The 20,384-nt window shown below is 35.8% G+C and overlaps 1 protein-coding gene across 6 annotated transcripts in view; it reads left to right on the top strand.

Annotated features, from left to right (window-relative positions):
• LOC593167 (rho GTPase-activating protein 21) overlaps nt 1–20,384 on the top strand; it is a 91,499-nt gene that overhangs the window by 68,716 nt on the left and 2,399 nt on the right. For all 6 annotated transcript variants that reach the window (XM_030989981.1, XM_792658.5, XM_011677931.2 and 3 more), the window contains 10 exons: nt 3,090–3,225; nt 3,781–3,940; nt 4,409–4,504; nt 7,170–7,298; nt 8,420–8,488; nt 16,137–16,302; nt 17,484–17,656; nt 18,220–18,375; nt 19,206–19,419; nt 19,825–20,166. In XM_030989981.1, the coding sequence (XP_030845841.1) occupies nt 3,090–3,225; nt 3,781–3,940; nt 4,409–4,504; nt 7,170–7,298; nt 8,420–8,488; nt 16,137–16,302; nt 17,484–17,656; nt 18,220–18,375; nt 19,206–19,419; nt 19,825–20,166 (1,641 nt within the window). The remainder of the gene's footprint in view (nt 1–3,089; nt 3,226–3,780; nt 3,941–4,408; nt 4,505–7,169; nt 7,299–8,419; nt 8,489–16,136; nt 16,303–17,483; nt 17,657–18,219; nt 18,376–19,205; nt 19,420–19,824; nt 20,167–20,384) is intronic.

Raw genomic sequence — 20,384 nt, 5'->3', positions numbered from 1 at the left:
AAGTATTAAAGACTATCGGAAGATGAAACCAAGGTGATAGTCTTCTTATTCCTGACTTGATTTTATTCATTTTCTTTGAGAGAGGGGGAATTTTTACTTCGTTTGGAAGGCAAACTGTAAAATTACCTGCATGTTTATCCTATACCTTAAAAACTGTTAGAGACATTTTCCTGAAATTAGGTGTATTTAACTATTTCAGTCACTGCTCTGTTATGAGAAAGTTAAAATTTGCTTACCACAGTTCATATCATATATCTTCCAAGAATGATTTGTGTAAGTCTTTATTCAATCTAGTACCTACATTTTTGTGTGCAATATTCATTTTTAAAGATCTATTTATGAGAAATTTGTTTTAATTTCACACTTCATAGAATGGTATAAATATAACAAACCTTAAGTTTCAATGGGTGGATGAATGTTTAAGGTTTTCATGGAATTACAAACTTATATTACTTCTAATTCCGTCATTTATAGAGTGTGCCATTGATACTGTATTAACATGATTAATTACTGTGTTCTTATTGAATTAGACTGTAACTCAGGAAGATAGATCAAGTAAGCAATATTTATTATCACCCACCAGAGGGCAGTATTCAATTCATAATTGATACAGTTAACAACTGAATTATTCATACCCCTTGTAAATTATTCATACCCCTTGTAAATTTTATGTTTTGTGTGTTTTCATAACTGAGGAATGAAAGGGGGACTGGTTGAATCAAGGCCTTTGTTATAGTAATTTTGGATGTCCTTTGGCTTTAACATGTCACATTCTCAGGACACATGAATACCAAAGACAAATCAATTTTTCACATACTTGAAAAATTACAAAACTTGGTAAGGCTATGAATAATTTAGTTGTTAACTTTACATGTATTTGGTTTAACATTTAATATATGGGATAACATTGGTATCATTATTTCAATTTGTACTTTTGAATTTTGTTGATTTTGATTCATTGTTATACATTTCATTTGGATGCAAAGTGGTTACATGAATTTCCAATGATGACATAAATATTATCAATATATTGATGAGATTTACATTTATGCATATGTTTATATTAAAAAAATCCTAAGAAAATAATGTCATAAAACTTAAAAGAGATATAATGTCAGTATGGAATTGAAAAATGATACTGAATATATATATTTTGTATCAGAGTGTACATGTTTTGAACTTTGATAATGTGCTCCATAGGATTTATTGGGGGATATTGTATCCTCACATGTCACCAAAAAGGAAAATAACAGGGAAATTCATGTTACCACAAGATTTTCTTAATGTCATTTGAGTTTATAACAATTGTACACCTATTGCAGTATGAACCATTGTTTAGAAAACAAGAATTCTTGTTTTTTTAACCATGTTAATCTCTATGTAATCTCATGTATTTTTTTTGTTTTAGGTGCACTTTCTCACTCCATATTTATGATTTACTTCACTGCTATTAGATCATGCTATTCAGTTGTTGAGAGCCAAAAAGACATCAACTCAATCTCGTATGAAATGAGTTTAGTGTCCTCCTGCTTCTAAGAAAATTATTAATATTGTTTAATCATTATTTTGCAAAGATTTCAGAGTTGTATGTTGGCTAATGCAAACTATATTTTATTTCATTTATTATTTGATTGAAGTGGATTTATTTTAGTTGTTTATCATTTTGCCATGGGATGCAAGGCGTTTATTAACAACCATGCTGTTTCCTTGATGAACATGTGATTGATTTTGTCTGTTAACTCTACTGAGAACCAGAAAGAATATTTCCAAACTATGAAGATACTGCTAAGTTCTTGTAAATCATTTTCTTTCTCATAAATAATAGAGACAACATTTTTGTTAATGTTGGTATTTGTTTGTAAAAGGATACTGAAGTGGGTTAATAGTTACACTTGGTTTAGTTTATATTTGATGGTATTAACTTGAGTAATTTGAAAAAAATATAATGAATTACCTTTAAACCTTATTTGGGTTTGATTTGTTTTTAGTACAAAGAATCCAAAATGATATAGGCCTACTGGTATGTTCTTCTGGTTCTGGGCAGAGATGCCTGGTTATAGGTGCAGCAATTGAATTGGGTTTCATGGGTATTATATTATTATTGACTGCACTCATTTAGTTTATTTTGTTTTCATAATAGAAAGAATTGTTTATGAATAAAAGATTTGCAAAGAGACAAAAGAAACGTGGAGAGATAAATTAATGCATATGTTGTGAATTTTCCATTTGAAGTTTCTACAGTAAATTTAATGACTTTGTCAGTGATTCAATATTTTTTTAGTGATATCCATACATTTTAAATGTAGTATTTCCTGTTTTATATCAATTGATTCTATCAGTGAAATGTATAGCAAGGCGTGGGTAAGCAACAGAGTGTTTATATAGATAGAGTATACCTTACACTGGCTTGCATACATAGATTCACTTTGTTCATATCCAATCTTTTGTTTTATTTCAGTTTTATGTGAGCTTTTATCATCCCAATCCTTCCCAAGCTTATCACGCTGCGGCATATCAAATTCAGAAATGTTTATGGCTTTTAAGCCCTACTGCTGAGATTAATCCAAAATTAGTCTCCTTTAATTTCTGATCGCCATGCCATTTCCTCGCATGTGATGATGTGAGCTACAATTGTAATGAGTTTCACTGATTTCAGTCAAGCAATCGGTCTAGAAGGGCTCGGATCGTTTCTTTTTCTTGGAGTTGGAGAGAACTGGTCTCAAATTTCAACTTCCAAGTATGCCTGTTTTTTCCTGTTTCGTTGCCTTTCGTTTCGTTGCCTTTCCAAGGAATCGCTCATTTTTAAGTACATTTGAATCCTGTGAACCTTTGACAGTCTGTGCTGGTGAATTTGAAGCCAGAGACGTGATAGGTTTCAGTTACATTGGTTCAATTTTTGAAAAAGTAATATTGGGAAAGTAGTGACTATCTCCTTATTCACAGAAGCTTGTATACTATTTATCATAGATTCTTTTAGCAAAATTGTTATGTTTATTTATTAGTTCCCCCCCCCCCATCACTGCCTGCTCTCATGTTATTTGTTGTCTGGTCATTAACAAGTTGTATAAAATGTTGATTAATGTTCTCAGGTCAGTCCGGACGTCAGAGACTTGTACGGAGGACCTCGTATCTCAGGGCGACAGGGTCTGATGGTGAAGAGGAAGAAGAACACGGAGATTCAGGGAGCGTCACATCATCACAGGAAGGAGAAAGACAATCAAGAGAGTAAGCTACAGTGTCTCGTATCAAGTCTTTTCATAGAGAAATGAGTAAAAAATTGTAAGCTCAGCTGCTTTGAGAGAGTCGAGAGGCTCGGCTCTCATTCTCAGTGCTGTGGAATCTATTCCAGTGCCAAAGAATCGGGTCTGGGAGTCTCGGAACCGATGTGTTCGGATAATTGACTCTCTAGAGATTGGGATCGACTCCTCGGTTCTGGATTTCAGAATCGGGTAGAATCAGGTACTCGGCGCTCACTCCCAAGCCTATTTGCTACAGAAAAGGGTAGAATCGGGTACTCGGCGCTCACTCCCAAGCCTATTTGCTACAGAAAAGGAATGGGGATGTCGCTATTAATCTTCATGTCAAAATCAAATGTATTACCAGTACTTGAATGGACTAAATTGAAATTAAATGAAACAAGCGTGTATAAATTATGTTTTCAGTGGAAACTTGAGTTGTTGCTGTGTAATTACAGGGAAGAACTAGATCTTCTTGGAAGGGAGATGAGAAGGTGATCATTTGCATAATATGCCGTGTCTCATCTGCTTTGCTCCCTTATAGGAAGATCACTCCAAAGCGAAATGCAAGCATCCGGAAGCTGAAATCCTTCTTTGGAGAGGGAACACCGAAGATAGTAGAAGCGCAGCATTGTCGAAGGCCTTCTATGATTGAGTTGCTTGGTACTGGACCTGTAGCTAAAGAGGGGCCTCTTAATATCAAGGTATGTAGGCTAGCTAGGACAGCTAATGATTGTTGATAATTAAAGGTGAACTGATCGGTTATCATGGATTATTAATTTCTGGTTATTAATAATCTTTTAGGCAGTAGATCTTTAGCCAATTAGATGCCTCTCAGAGTGGTCAAATAATGTTACTTTAAAAAATAATTTAAAAAAAGTAAATAAATAAAAAAAAAATAAAAAAACATTTTTGAACATAATCAAAATGAAGGCAATTTTTACATGAGATGATAGAATTCAGTTTACCACATATTTAGGAGTCTTTTTACAGTTGATTTGATAAGCCTGTTCATGCTTCCAGTTCATATCTGTTCATTTGATTTGCATGTTCATGCATCAAATTGATTATTTACTTTCCATAATTTGCAATGGCATTATGGCATATATTCTTCTTTACAGGATATTTGAGTGTTAATCCTTGTGCACCTTTGTGCTTGTTTTGTATTGCAGCTGGCTCCTAACAGATCATGGAAACCTGTATGGGCCGTCCTCAAAGGACAGGTCAACAAACTATTCTTGATGAAGGAACAGAGAGATCCATCACAGGTAAGAGTGAGAATGATGTATTCATTGGGCAATTAGCATAAATGTACATATTCATTAGGGAATTAGCATAAATGTACATATTCATTAGGTAATTAGCATACATGTACATATCATTGGGTAATTAGCATTAATGTACATATTCATTAGGCAATTAGCATAAATGTACATATTCATTAGGTAATTAGCATACATGTACATATCATTGGGTAATTAGCATACATGTACATATTCATTGGGCAATTAGCATAAACGTACATATTTATTGAGCAATTAGCATAGATGTAGCACTAACAGAATTGGGGGGGGGGGTGGAGGGATACACTTTAATGCTAATAGGTATTGTGTCCTTTTTCAACTGATTGAAATGCCCTATTGTAAGGCCATGTCGTATATATTTGGTATCGCATGAAAATGTTCAAATCTCTTTTATTGCACTTAAAAGGCTCCAACAAAATCATGATTAATCAGTAATTATTAATCCAACTGCTAATTTATCCCCCACCCCTATGCCTCCTCTTGTAAATCATTCCAAGTACATGAACCTTTTGAACTGCAATCCCCTTGTATTTGAAGTTGTGTTTTGTACTAATTAAAAGCTCCAGTCCACAATCAGATTGATAAGAAATCAATGTATACATTAAGTGTTTCCTGTTTCAGAAAGGCATAGGGTTGCTAAAATTTAGATTCCTGCTTTAATGATTGTGTTCTCTCTAAGTCAATTGAAATAATTCTGATTCATTAAAGGTAATACAAAGTTTTGGGAAATTTTGAAAATTGGATGGATAGTGATTCTTTACAATTTTAATATATTTGGATGCCCCTGTGGATGTATTATAAGCACTAGAAAATTTAGCCCCTAAAATACTACTGCCTTTTCAAATAGCACCTACAGCCGTACAATAGTAGCTGCGGCCATGAAAATTTCAGAATATGTAGTTTCGATATACAATTTCCAAACGGGAATAGCTAATCGGTTGATTTTAGTCAAGAAACATTGTTTTATAGCTTAATTAATATCTTGACCTTGAGAGGGAGCTATACAACATCAAGAGTTTATTATTTACAATTTTATAACTTTAGACTCGATTTCAACCGTGACAACGATCAATGAATATTGTACGATCGCATATGCTTCCAGTATATTCATTTGAACCAAATTCATGACCCCATACCAAAACTTTGTATTACCTTTAAGGCTACATGTATGATGTACATCCCATGATATATGAGTTCTTGTAACATCTGCTAAATATAAACCGCAGTGAGATTCATATTCCATGTTTTGCTTCAAGCCAACAAGCATATTGAGAGTGATCCTGTAAAGTAACAATTTCCTGTATTTGGGTTGTTCCGGATTACTTGAAACCCAAGTTCTGCCCTTATCTGTTACCGATCGTACTTTCACTGAAATGTTCTATGTATAACATACAGTACAATCTGCAGGACACACATTTAGCTTCTAGGGAAGTTTCCCCCCTTTTTCTTGTATTTTTTCAATGTAATATCACCATGCAGCAGCCCCCTCCCCACTCCCCACCCCCAGACCTCTTGAAAATCACATATATAGACCATGGACAAGGAAATGTTCTTTGAATGGGCATATAGAGACAGAGAATCTTGATACAAATGTAATGTAATTGAAAACATTGGGTCCATTCAAACTTTTATTAATCAAATTATTCATACACACATAATGATAACAATAATCACAAAATCACTGTACAATAATTACAAAAGGTAAAAACAAATGAAAAAATGTTAAACAATACAGAAATACTGTAGTGGGTAACACATCCTTTTCTACAGTGTATATCATAGGATATGTAATCAAAATGATTCTTCCACAGGGGACCATTGCTTATAGTGTGATCCTTATGATTGTCCTCACATTGGCATTGCTCCTATGAGGATATTAGGGTGTGAAAATGAAAGGAAAGAGAGTCTGTAGCATCTGGAAAGGATATAGGAAATGCTAACAGGAAGACAGGGCTGAATAGATAGGATATGAAACCATATTTTTATTTCTTTCATTTTTATCATAAGTATCGGCTGGGCAGATACCATTCTTTGTTTTAGTATCGTGTTTCTTTCCTGCACCATGTTGGATCCTCATTGTATGTTGTTTGTGAAGTATGTGCTCACTTTCTGGTTTAATGGGTGCATTGTCTAGTGGGGATACATATGTTGTTTGTGCATACATACAAATCTGTGACCAGTCCACTGAAGATTGGACTTACTAACAAAGTCACAAGAAGGGATCTAGAAAGGCAATAAAAAGCAGTTGTTCACAAAGGGTTGTGAGAAACCAAGGAGAGTGAATTGGTTTCTCAGCTCCTACCTGAGACAACATGAGGAGGTTTGTTAGAATTTATCTTTATTTAAAGACTTGCAATCGAAAAGGCCTGTGATAGGACCCAAGACAGGTAGAGAGGCAACAAATTCAGTTGAATCGCCTTTGGAATCTGCTACTATAGAGACATTGATTTAAGTTGACGAATCAACTGTGCAGCTTCAATGTTTTACTCAAGGAACCTGTGGCAGTTTCCTAGACATCATCTTTTATAATGTATGGCCTTAAGCTAGAGATGGGACTCTTGATGTCTGATTAAACACCCTTGGTAATTATTCTGTTTAACCTCTGAACTCTAACCTTTGTTCTTGGTAGCATCTTGGCCTCCTTGACCAGCCGATCAGTCTGAATGGATCAACGGTTGACATTGCCTATGATTACACGAAGAAGAAGAAGAATGTCATTCGTCTTACAAGCGTAGCTGGAACAACCTACTTGCTGCAGGTGAGAGGAGAATTCTGGAGTGATGAGTTTTAAGAAGAAATTATCATTGGCATTAGGCCTAAAAAAACAAGATGTTGTATTGCCCTTTAGGTGCCAAATCATGGGTCGATTGGTCAGAAATCTGTTTTTATTTATTTTTTACTCCCTCTTTGGGCTGATATTTCTCAGTTTTGAATGCTTTAATACCTTTTTTTCTTGAAAAAACGGTAAAAAAAAACTTAAAAAAAAAAAAAACCACCATAGAACTCAAGATTTTTGGGGCGGTCGCAGAGGGCAATACAACATCTTTTTTTTTAGGCCTTATTATTAAATATGGATTGAATTGAACTGTTTACTATTCGCTGCTATTCCATGGAACATCCAAATAGCCGTCATACATGTACACATGAGGTGTCATGTTATGAGTAAGTCATTAGAATGTGAAAGGATCACTGTAATAGGTTCCTGTGCTAGAAGGCAAACAATATAGTTGAGAGAGATGAAAACCTTTCACTCTATCTATTTCATCTTTAGCTCAGTTTTACATTATATCTAGATGATTGACATGTGTTAATTGAATTATGAAAGTGTTTGTCCTGTTCATAATAGAGTGATGTATTATTTACAGTAGACTATAGCCATGTTCATAGAGTATCAGAGCTGCCAACCAGTACGACTGAATCGTCCTGTAAAGTATCATACAATCATCTCACATTGACAATTTGGGGATGCTGTTCGGTTCATCGAACACACCAGTCATGACAAAATCATAAATTTTCAACCAATGATCCATACAAAGAAAATCTTCCTGTATGTAGGAACTACATGTACATGTATAAGAGGCATTGATGCAGTGTCTTTTTCTAATACAATTTTTGTCAGTAAAATACAACTTTTTGGATTAAAGAATACCGTTTTTTAACTCTAGAGGTTGGCAGGTCTGGAGTATACAATGTTAGTCATGTTTCTAACCACACCAAGATAACCGATACCTTACAGACATACCTTACAGACAACTAATATTCATGGTTTACATTGCACATGATCGGTAGTACAGACTTATTCTGTGGTATTGCAACAAGTTTTTGTTTGATTATATAATCTGAGGATGTAACATACATCATGATCTTTTTTGCACACAGGTCAGTGAAGCAGAGACAATGCTTGCTTGGATTAAAGTACTTCAGGAAAACAATGATCCCTGCGAAGGGGTAAGTATTCTGACTTTCTATTCTTAGCATGCATTATCTTCTGATCAGGGTCATGCTGTAGACAGAGGGAGGTATACAGAGAGAAAGAGAGAGAGAGAGAGACAGAGAGACAGAGACAGAGACAGAGAGAGACATAGAGACAGAGACAGAGACAGACACAGAGACAGAGACAGACAGAGAGTACAGACAGAGAAACGGAGAGAGAGACAGAGACATAGAGAGAGAAAAAGGGAAACTTACAAAATATTAATGTTACTTGGCAACAAAATAGGAAAAGAGAAGGGGGAGGGCAATAAAGGAAGAGGTCAATGATGTATGACGCACAAGTTAAGAGAGAGAGAGAGAGAGAGAGAGACAGAGAGACAGAGAGTAGGAGGTCGGTAAGCTTAGATAGGGGGTAAGGGTAGTGACAAATACTTGTATCTGTTGTCTTCAATATTTGACCTGCAATATGATACATGCATGGCTTGCGGACTATTCTATATACTCATAATCACCTCTTTGATGCTAGCTCCCTGGTGAGTTTACATGCAGATTAGTTCTCTCCTTGTACCTCATTAAATGCATTGTTTTAACGACTGCTCTGGACATATCTTTACTCAAATGAACCTTCATATTCAGTGTTGCGGCTACAAATCAGTATGAAGTTGGACTTGGATTCCCCACATTTTTAGTTGACTTTGTATGTGTTAATGAATGGGCAAGTTGACCGGAGCTCATGGCTAAGACTTTGCACTTCAATGAATATTTCCTCTTTGATTCTGAGTCGTAAGTTTTCATCGATAGTCGCTAGTTCTGTGTGATCTCTGTAACCACGGGCAGTTCAATGGGAAACTCTGAAAAGAGGCATGTTGTATGCAGGCAGTACACATTGTTTCGTGTACAGAGGCCAGTAGTATATATTGTAAAGGTGAGTATAGGGGTAGTGGAACTGATAAAAAGGGAATATTCATTTGGCAATTCTGTTCTATTTCCTTAGCAACAAAATTTGCTGCAGTAACCTAGAAATTCTGTCTTGATATAGAAATGTTTCTTGTAATTTTCTTGTAATTTTCTTGTAATGTTTTGCTGTACATTGCACTTTAGATGTATCTTTTAGCCCATCTTGAGAAATTGCCAAACCCAGTTTTTCTTTTCTATTACATCAAGAAATCATGCATATACAGGTACTGTACAATTTATGAACTTGTTTAAAAGATAATCTTGAAGTTTAAAAAATGTAATATATAAATTTTGGAGATTTAAAATGTCTAAAGCATTAAAAGGGTATAAACAGATAAAGTTGTATATTGTTCGTCTCCATTTTCTTGAGCATGATGAATTGTAGCAAACTTGTATTTAGAGTACCGTAGAGGAAATGGGAAAAGAGAGCAACGGATCTGGGAGATGACCCATTTAAAACAACCAAAGGCATAATAGGAATAAGGAAAGTCAAAATTCAAAATTTGGAATAGTGTTTGTAACTAATTTAAGCTTTGTATTTTTACTTTGCTTACTGTATGGTCATTTTCTGTCAGGATATTAAAACCATACTGTGATAGGGGTAGCATTTTGATTCTTATAATGGTCCCATCTTTAATTTTATGAGAGGTATTTCAATTGTGAAATCACATCCACATTATGTGACATTGGGTAATGTGTGTGTGCAGTTGGCTTACCGGATAGAAGGTTAACCGTTTAATACAACATTTGTGTAAACTTGATTAAAACGTTAATTGCACAATTTAATCTGCCTTGGTGAAGTATAACATGTATAAATGATGTAATCATTTCAGACCGTCACCCCAGCTTAACAATATCTAAAACATTCTGAATATTTCTATACTCTCTTTTTACTTAAAACTGTTGTCAAGTACCTTTAACCAGATGGTAATAGACAGTGATGATCATAATGATAATAATAATAGTGCGGTCTTATATAGCGCTTTTCAGGACCGCAGGCCCTCTCAAAGCGCTTTACAGATATATATTATTACCCTGGTCATCGTATTCAGGCTTACCCGCACACAATGTATGCACATTCTCCACTCCCTGGGGAGCATTCCAGCTAGGCGTCATAGGTGATGTAGGAACACAGAATCCCATTTCCCAATAGGGTTTAGTTTCATCATTGACTGAGTCCTGTGCTGTATAGGGGATGATGAAGGGTTTGGTCACTTGGCAGAAAGGTTGTTGTTTCCTTGTATTTGGCTAGCTAGCTAGACTATATCCATTCTACACTGATTACATCCTTCCTCATACTGCCTGCCTGCCCAGTCTAATATAGAGACGCCCTTTGATTGATCCAACCTCTTGTTCTCAATGATTCAGGGGGTGTCATGTTGTCATTACTTTCCAAAGAAAAGGGTATTTATTATTCAGAAATGTTGCTGAAGCATTAGCATACATATAGATGCAGGATGTTAGTTTTCAGGCTCTCCCTCTGCCACCTGTATAGTATCATTGGTTTCATGGATTGAGTACTAGGTATCATCGTTTGGCCACCAGCCATTGCATTATGTTACTAGAGACTTGCTCTCCAAGATCCTCAACAGTTTTGAAGAAGTATTTCTTTACAGTTTTCTTTTTGAAGACACTTAATTACCATCTTCCTTCTATGATCCCTGAATATCTTTTGTTCATCAATATGAACTAAGTCAGAAATTGATATGATAAAATACCTATGTTGTTTTGGAATGGAAGCTGTTTGGCATTTAAGGAGGAAGCTTGGAATGGGAAGAAAGAATATTAATTGCATGAAGAAAGGGCATCCTTCTCTCATTCATACCAGGGGTTATTACAGGTCATTCTTGCACCATACCAAAGTAAAAGAAACACATTTTAACAGGCTTAGTTTTGATAATTAATAACAATCTGGCATTTGAGTGGTGACATCAGTTTCAGACACAGAGATAAAAGGTTAGGGCTTATGTTGTGATTGTGCTTTTGTTTCATTTGTATGAATGTAATTTTTAATCGAGAATGAAATAAATGAGAATTGAATTGAATTGAAAAAAGGTTAGGATTAGGAGTAGGGGTACTGTTGGGTCCAGTATTAGAGTTAATCAAATCAAAAGCATTTGTCCATATGCCTTGTACAAAAGGTTTTGAATAACTTTGCGCAATTTGATATTTAATTTACTCTTGATACAGTTGCCAACTCTGTCATCTAAGTCATCATCTTCATGATCCTTTGTACCAGCACCAACATTTTCATTTTGATCATCATTAAAATCATTGCCATGATCATCATTATCATTTCCATAATGAGTGCAGTTCCTGTTGTAGAAACAACAAATTCAAATATTTTATGTAGTTTGTTCAATTTATTTTTGTTATACTTGACTATGACAGTGTCTCCAACTATATGTGAACACCCCAAATTTCTTATTTTTCATGTTTTTGTACTAGTTTGGTTATGTTCATGAAGTTCATGCTGATATGTAGACAGCTAACTTCCTTTCTCTTTGTGTGATATCAGTTAAGCTTCTAAATTTAATTGCATTTCCTCCCAAATTGAAACTGATAGGTTTCACTTTACTCTAGATAGCAAAGAAAGTTTGTTTGAAATCTTCACAGCACTCTGTGATATGATCTTGTTTGAGGTCTTACACTGTGATAGTATCAAACGATACCTAGTTTTGATTCAGTAACTTTGACAATGACTGTTCCTGAGAGAGGAAATAATATTCAGGGGTTTGTGGAATAGGGGGAACAATCTGTTGATGTGGCAATATAATTCTTTAAATTTTGTAATGGTTAATATATAATTTTGGTGCAATATACATTGTTTTTATGCAATTGTTCGTTCGTTCGTGTCTCCCTAGATCAAGATTAGTGTATCTTGATCTTCGGAGTAGTTGCGATATCAGTATAAGTTAGATTATTGTGCAATGTTGATCTAAATGAGCCATATTTACTGGTATGTTTCAATCAGGGATTTAAGACCCTCAAGGAGATAGTCAACATGTTGATATGGTTGCATTGTAGGAAAGAGACATCCTTGAAAGTTTTATAATTCCATATTAGAATGATTATATTCATAGTACACTACAAATTACTTTTGTCATAGATATCATAATGAGAGGAGAGGTTTTAAAAGAATCCATTAAGTTTTAATAAGTTTGTCACCTCCTACTACCCCTATGAGACTGCCTAGCCACAATGTCTTTTCCAACAGTAAACAATACAAGTTCTTTTCAATTTCATAGCAGTGACAGTGACACTGATGCATGTTAACTATAAATATATTGATTCTAATAATAATATTCTTTAAACTTAAGTCCACTCCAAATTTTATTAAGTTAAACCGAAAATGTAAATTCTTTTTGCCCAATTCATCGTGAGCCTGGCAGCCACTGAGCAGCGCTAGGTCTATAGGGTTGGTAATATTTACAGACAGGGTACTGCCATTGAATTAATAGTTCATTAACAGCTAGCCTCCTTCATTCAAATCTATCCAAGTCTATTTGATTCTTGGTGTAGTTTTTCAGAGCTAGCTTTACTCTTTTATATTGTCATTTCTTGATTTTTCACATGCTGCCATAATATAGTTTAAGTGATAATTTGTTTTCATGTTGTTAGTTGTCACTTAAAGGTAATACAAAGTGTTGGTATGGGGTCATGAATTTGGTTCAAATGAACATATTGGAAGCATATGCGATCCTACAATATTCAGTGATCGTTGTCGCGGTTGAAATCGAGTCTAAAGTTATGAAATTGTAAATAATAAACTATTTATTTTGTATAGCTCCCTCTCAAGGTCAAGATATTGATTAAGCTATAAAACAATGACTCTTGACTAAAATCGACAGATTAGCTATTCCCGTTTAGAAATTATATATCACAACTTCATATTCTGAGATTTTCATGGTCGTGGCTACCATTGTACGGCCGTAGGCGCTATTTGAAATTCATCAAAATTTACAGGGAGCACCAGTAAATTTTAATATTCAATTTTTCTCGACAGCAGGAGTCGAAGTGTTTTAGGAGCTAATTTTTTAGTCCTTACAAAACATCCACAGGGGCATCCAAATATCAAAATTGTAAAGAATCACTATCCACTCAATATTCAAAATTTCCCAAAACTTTGTATTACCTTTAAATGGAAATATTTGTAATATGTAGGTTATTGAATGATGATGAAATGCTGTTAACCAAAGGAGGTTGAGGAAGTAGTAAATTTCCAGTTTTCAAGCAACGTCATAGAATGTGACGTATGACCACTCACACTCGAGACTTGAAGAGACGACTGTTCTATTTTCTTCCTGTCCTAGCTGCATGTCAACATTACACGTTGTTGGACACTGTGTGCGTGCAGTATGGCATCGTATCATGTAGAAAGGACATTGGATGTTGTGTTCAAGTAACAGTTTGATATCATCCAAGTATAATATTGGAACGTTTTTATGTACCAATTGGATTCAAGTAAGCTACATGTGTGTCATTGCAACTTGGCATTTCAGTCTACGGTGGGTAAATTCATTCGGTCATATACATTTACACTGTATTCTTTTATATTATAAGTGAAACAATTTCTGCAGAAATTGTACTGCAATTGTGAATGGATGAATTCTATGGAATTCTTTTTCTACTTCCACTTTATATAGACCGGCACCTCCTACATCAATAGTGTACATGTTTGAAGTGAAATATTGAATTAGTCCAAAGCAAATTTGTCTTCTCTTGAATAATATGTGGGTTTTTTTCTTGTCACTTCCACTGTGAAGAACATCACATCCAGCTGCACCAACCTTTTTGTTAAAAAGCTTTTCAACCATATTGATATTGAGTTGTACATTTACATGTACCGGTTTGTCTTTGTTAATTGAAAATCAGAATAGAAAGGAGATTGAAACGTTTTGAAGTGTTCTGTGCCAATGTTACTTCCACCTGAGTATGAATAGAGTAGAGACATGAGAGCAAGAGAGAGGAGTACAAGCATATACTCTTTCTCTCATTCATTGTACATGATTTCCCAGACTCACTTGATCCTAGATATCTGCTAATCAAGGGGCTGCAACAGAGGGCAAGTATACCAAGCATCCACCTAGCTTCCTGCAAGTTTATTTCCTGACTCATTTTGTTATGTAAATGATGAATGACTGTGCCATACCAAAGATTCCCATGGAAGGGGAAAGGGGGGGGGGGGTGGATGTTCTAATACCAACTCTCTGCCATGTCCAGACACAGAGTTATGAGCAGTGTTATCTGTTACATACTATAACAAGAAGGGGTATTCCTATCCTGAAGTGCCCCTTGATCTCCTTTGTCATGTGTCCACACTCATTATATTGTAAATATCACAATACTTCAATAGTGAGTTGTTGTAAAGTGCCCTACTACCCATTCCATTTGTATTTGTTTGTGTTCTGTTAGACTGCTGTATAGATTGTACAGTGCTCAGTTGTGTCATCATGTGTCCAGATTCATTTTTGTGTTGAATGTCAGATACATGTACACCATGATAGAGAGAGGGATGGTGTAAAGTGCTTGTCAGACTCCTATGTTCAGTCACATTATGATACGTTGAACACCATGGTGTTGGTGTGCATAAAGTGTTCCCTTGGTGTGCATCATAACGTGTCCAGGCTCATTATGATACGTTGAACACCATGGTGTTGGTTAAAGTGTTCCCTTGGTGTGCATCCAGACTATTACGATACGTTGAATATCATGGTGTTGGTGTGCATCATAAAGTGTTCCCTTGGATTAAGTGTCCAGACTCATTATGAGTTTGAATGTCACATACCATGATACTAATGAAGGTGATGAGGCCTATACATGTGTGACCTGATACATGCGATCTCTTTACTATTTGAACAATTCAATCCATGACATGGCCATAGGCCAGCTAGACTCCCTTGCTTGTTGATCACTTTGACTCATTACAAACATCCGCTGATCAAGATGAGCATAGACTGCTGTTTATCAGGGCTCTGCCTCCTAGCTGAATCTGAGGAATCTTATAGCCAGTGATCTGGTCATAGAACTTTGAGGAATATTCTTGCCACTGATCTGGTCATAGAACTTTGAGAAATCTTCTATCCTGTGATTTGATCGTACATGTATAACTTTGAGGATGATAATGTAGGGAGACTTTATGGAGAGAATAAACAGTGACATTAGCGTGGATGTGTCTGAAGAAGACATTTTGCTGATCAAACCATACAGATACAGACAACATGGTATTGTTGATTTTCTTTGGACTGCTTTGAAACAAGTTGCATTATGGAATCTTTTTCAGAAGAGTATTATTGCTCCTATATTCTCCAATGTAGGGTTACCTGAATGAGGATGTGTGTAGGCAGCATTTTACATGAAAGGTCATCAGATGGAACCTTCAGAGCAGTAGCAACATGACAACCATATTTTTAAGCTACATGTATATACATGTACATGCAGAGTATACATAATGTATTTGTGTGTGAGCAGAACTTGTCCACATTGGACTGCATGATAAATATTTTGGAAAGAGACTTGAGTGGTATAAACAGTTCAAGAAACAAATTAGATACCACCGAGGCTCTTTTGAAATAGCATGGTCAAGTTGAGATATCTTGGTCAAGCTGAGATATCTTGGTCAAGTTGAGATATCTTGGTCAAGTTGAGATATCTTGGTCAAATTGATATCCTAAACTCATTTTGATTTGTTATTTTTCATGAACAGGAGAAAGAGAACAACTTACTGCAGCTCTTAGACAAGTCAAGCAAGGGTGAGACCCAGCCTGGCCATCATCAGGTCAAGGTCCCATCACCAAGCTCCTATAGGAAGAAGTTCTTCAAGTCGGTCACTTCACCAGGAACACAACCTAAACCAAGACCAACAGCTAAAGGTTAGCACTCAAACACTCAAGCAGTAGTGTACACTGCCTGTTATGGACTAAATCTTATCACAGCTTGCAAAGGAAAACAAGTAGATATACAGTCAAACCTGTCTATAGCGACTGTCCAAGGGAAACACAAAAAGTGGCCTTTGTAGACAGGTTCCTTTAGAACATGACTTAACGAGAAACCTTTTTCAAGGGAAACAACAAATGTGGCCTTTGTAGACAGGTGACCTGTCACTAAAGCAGGTTTGACGTAATTTTAATGGCTTCTTGGTAATCATTGTTCCAACCTATTGGGAATTGTATAATTGGATGGTACACCTGCTAAAGCTGGTAGTGGAATTATTCAGATAAAAAGGCATGTTTTGTCTTTCAACTTGCATTATAATCAATTCTCGCAAGTTGATTTTATTTAAAGGGGAAGTCCATCCTGATATTAAGTTGGTTTTCATAGAAGCAGAAAATTGAGAGAAACAGGTCAGTGATAGTTTGAGCAAAATCTGATTAAAAATAAGAGAGTTATGAATATTTGAAGATTTGATCAATTAAACACAAATTGGCAATATCTTGCAAGGTCCCCTCCAAAACGCCCTGGACTAAAAAACTTCCAAAATGTATATTTTCTCTTAACAACAATTTCAATCATACATTCACTGTTAATTTAATTATTGCAAATATGTCTTTATACAACCCACGTATGAAACAAGTCTGTTCCGTCATCAATAATTAAGAAAATGAAAGTTTATCAAATTTTCTGTACAGAGCAAACTGGAGAGGAGATCACAAGATATGTCACAGCGTTACCAATTTGTGCTTCACTGATGACAATTTAAAAAAAATTAATCAGATATCCTCAAACTTTCACTATATTGTTTCACTAATTTTTCTGCTTTTATTAAACACAAACTAATATTAAGGTGGACTTTCCCCATAATCTTATTCAACAAATTTGGGGTTTTCTAGAGAACTTATAATTCATGTGTTAATAAATACATTTACGCTGTATAATGACTGAAAACAAAGGAGTGATACATGAATACTCATTTCTGGAGAAAACAAATGTTGTTATCATCAAAAGCAGTAAATATCTCCAAATAACATCATTAGCTTAGTTGTTTTAATCTTGTGGCTGTATGGAATTCTTCAGTTGAGTTTTCATTGCTTGATTTCTTGTTGCTTGTGTACAGAGGAGATGCTTGCCAAGGCCAAAGCAAGCCAGAGCTTTGCTGATCGTATGAAGAGACACATCCGTGGTCGAGGGCGGACTGGGGGCTTTGCTTACCCTTTGGATGATCAGATGATCGGCAATGCTACGTTTGGAGTTCCTCTGGATGAATGTGCCGCATCACAGTCCAATGAGGTAATGATGTTACATATAAATCTGCATGTAAATTGATAGGAAGAGGCATTGGGGCAGGGGGGTTGGCTACATATAGATAAAGGCAAGTTGCATGTCTAAATATAATGAAAGCTTAAGGTAACAAAAAAGGAAATTGAAATGAAACAGTTGAATATAGTGACTTGCTTTGCTTGTATCAGAAAAAAATTGATATAATAAAATATTTAAACAAAATCACAGCAGCTTTGAAAAGTTTGATGAAAGAAGGGGAGGGGGGGGGGGGGCTAAAATTGATTGTTTGTAGGTTTATGATGTGTGCATATCTTATTGTGCCAAGTGCCATTCAAAACATTCAATGCATAGAAACCTTTCAGAAACATGTTAAAAACGGTTTTATTTACTCAGAGTTACCAATGATATTATGTTAAAATTCTGGAGAGAGATTTGTGTATTTTGTTTTGTATAGCGCCTTGAGTAAGTTATTAGATAAGTGTGCTTTATAAGAATTTATTATTATTATTATTATTATTATTACTATTATTATTATTATTATTATAATTATTATAATTGTTGTCTCTTCTCAGCTTGTACCGATGGTTGTTGAGATCTGCTGCTCCATCATAGAAGCTAAAGGGATGGACTATGTAGGGATCTACAGAGTACCTGGGAACAGCGGAGGTATCTCATATCTCAAAGAAGAACTCAAGAAAGGAGTAGATGAGATTGATCTGACTGATGAGGTAAGATCTGAGAAGCTTAATAGTTTATTAGCAATATAACATCGTGTGAAGTTGAAGTTCATGGGTCACATTACACGTAAAGAAGGCCTAGAGAATCTTGCTTTGACAGGGAAAATTGTGGGAAGAAAGAGTAGGGGAAGAAGGAGGATACTTTGGATGGACAGTCTGCAGAAATTGTTGGAAGAGAGAGGAGTGAAAGAACTGGGAGTGGTACTAATACAGAAGGCTAGGAGCCGAAGGTTGTGGAAAAGCATGATCGCCAAAGTCAACCGATATAGCCCCACTGCACTACTTTTTAGCTACTTGCGCCCTCTATATATCAAACAATGCGGTACCCGATGATCCCTCATGATGCCCTCTTTCTTATGTTAAGTGAGAGCTGATTTGATGAGATAACCACCTGTCAGTGACACGCAGGGAGGTCTAATCCCTCCTGGCCAAGCTAGTGCAGATAGGCTTTCAGTATTTTTGCTGTGCTCACAGTAATTTAGGTCAATTGCAAAGTCTGTATAAATCATTTTTTCAAAAAATTCTTTAGATTTCATAGAACCATTGAGGGGTTGAAAAGTTGTACCTACTGACAGTGATTCTATAAGAAGTTCATTCGTTGTCCATGGCATGTGTACTCCTCAGTGTTTTTATTTGTTGATTTATAACACTTCCTGTTTAATAGAAGCATATAAGGAAGCTCTCTTGGAAGGGCTTCAAGAGAAGAGATTCTTTTAAATATAAAGAACTTTATTATTAAAAAATGTCATTCTTGTGTGGGTAATTGAGATTTCGCGTATGGTAATTTATTAATAATGTTCTACCTTTTCTCCAAATCGCAGCGCTGGCAGGATGTGAATGTGATCAGTAGTTTAATGAAGCTATTCTTCCGTAAGCTACCCAATCCAATGGTACCCAACAACCAGTACAAGGATTTCATTGCAGCTAATCGTATGGAAGAACCTTCAGAGAGGATGTGGGCTCTACGTAGACAGATCCATAATCTACCAGATCACCATTATGAGTCCTTCAAATACCTTGCCAACCATCTCAAAGGTTAGTCTTCTTTGGTCCTTAGATGGTGTATTATTGGATGAGCTCCTGCTCTAGTCATGATTTTGTCTGAGATATATCATTTGATGTAGGGTTATTGGTGTGATTGGACTTCAGTGTAGGCATAGGAATAGTGTTGGGTTAACAAGTAGTTTATGGTTCATGGTTGAAATTAGAGCAGTTTGAGACATTGTCTTCTCAGAATTGTCACCAGAGCAGGTGTTGCACAATCATATTATGTACAATATTTTAAATGAGTGTATCATACATGTTGAGTTCATCATTATAACCCTAGAACTGAATTGCCAGCTGATATGCATCTATCCCAACTGTATGGAAATGAACAAGATTTATGATTATATAAAGTTGAAGTGTATTAAACCAATTCATCCTTTTTCTGTTTGATAGGAGTTGCAGCCAACGCAGATGTGAACCGCATGGAAGTCCGTAACCTTGCCATCGTCTTCGGTCCTACCCTGGTACGCTCTGGAGACGATAGCATGGTTACCATGGTAACAGACATGTCTGACCAGTGTAAGATAGTAGAGAGCTTGATCCTTCACTGTGATTGGTTCTTCAGTGATGATGTAGAGAGTCAGCAGGATGTCCCTAGTGATGCGGTGAGGTTGAACAGCTGGGAGAAGAAGAAGAGTCCGTCTAGGAGGAAAGGAGAAGATGAACAAGACGGAGGTGAAGAGGAGGAAGAGAATGAGATGGATAAGACTGGTCCACTTAAAACATCTTCAATGGGTAAGACTGCACTCAACTCTCAACATAATTCTTTCCTCCAGTACAGTACATCCAAGTTTACAGACATGTACCACAAGTATGATTTCACAATATGTTTTTAAATTTTAAATTTTTGATTATGGATCATCTTTTTGTGTACATTTGGTGATATGTCGCTTCACAGTCAAGTCATTTTCAATTTCAATTAGGAAAACATTTTTTCCTGCTTTTAAATTAGT

Source organism: Strongylocentrotus purpuratus, unplaced genomic scaffold (genome assembly GCF_000002235.5).
Source record: "Strongylocentrotus purpuratus isolate Spur 01 unplaced genomic scaffold, Spur_5.0 spur5_scaffold_19, whole genome shotgun sequence".
In the NCBI taxonomy this organism is placed as follows: domain Eukaryota; kingdom Metazoa; phylum Echinodermata; class Echinoidea; order Camarodonta; family Strongylocentrotidae; genus Strongylocentrotus; species Strongylocentrotus purpuratus.
This window is presented reverse-complemented; position numbering and strand designations above follow the sequence as displayed.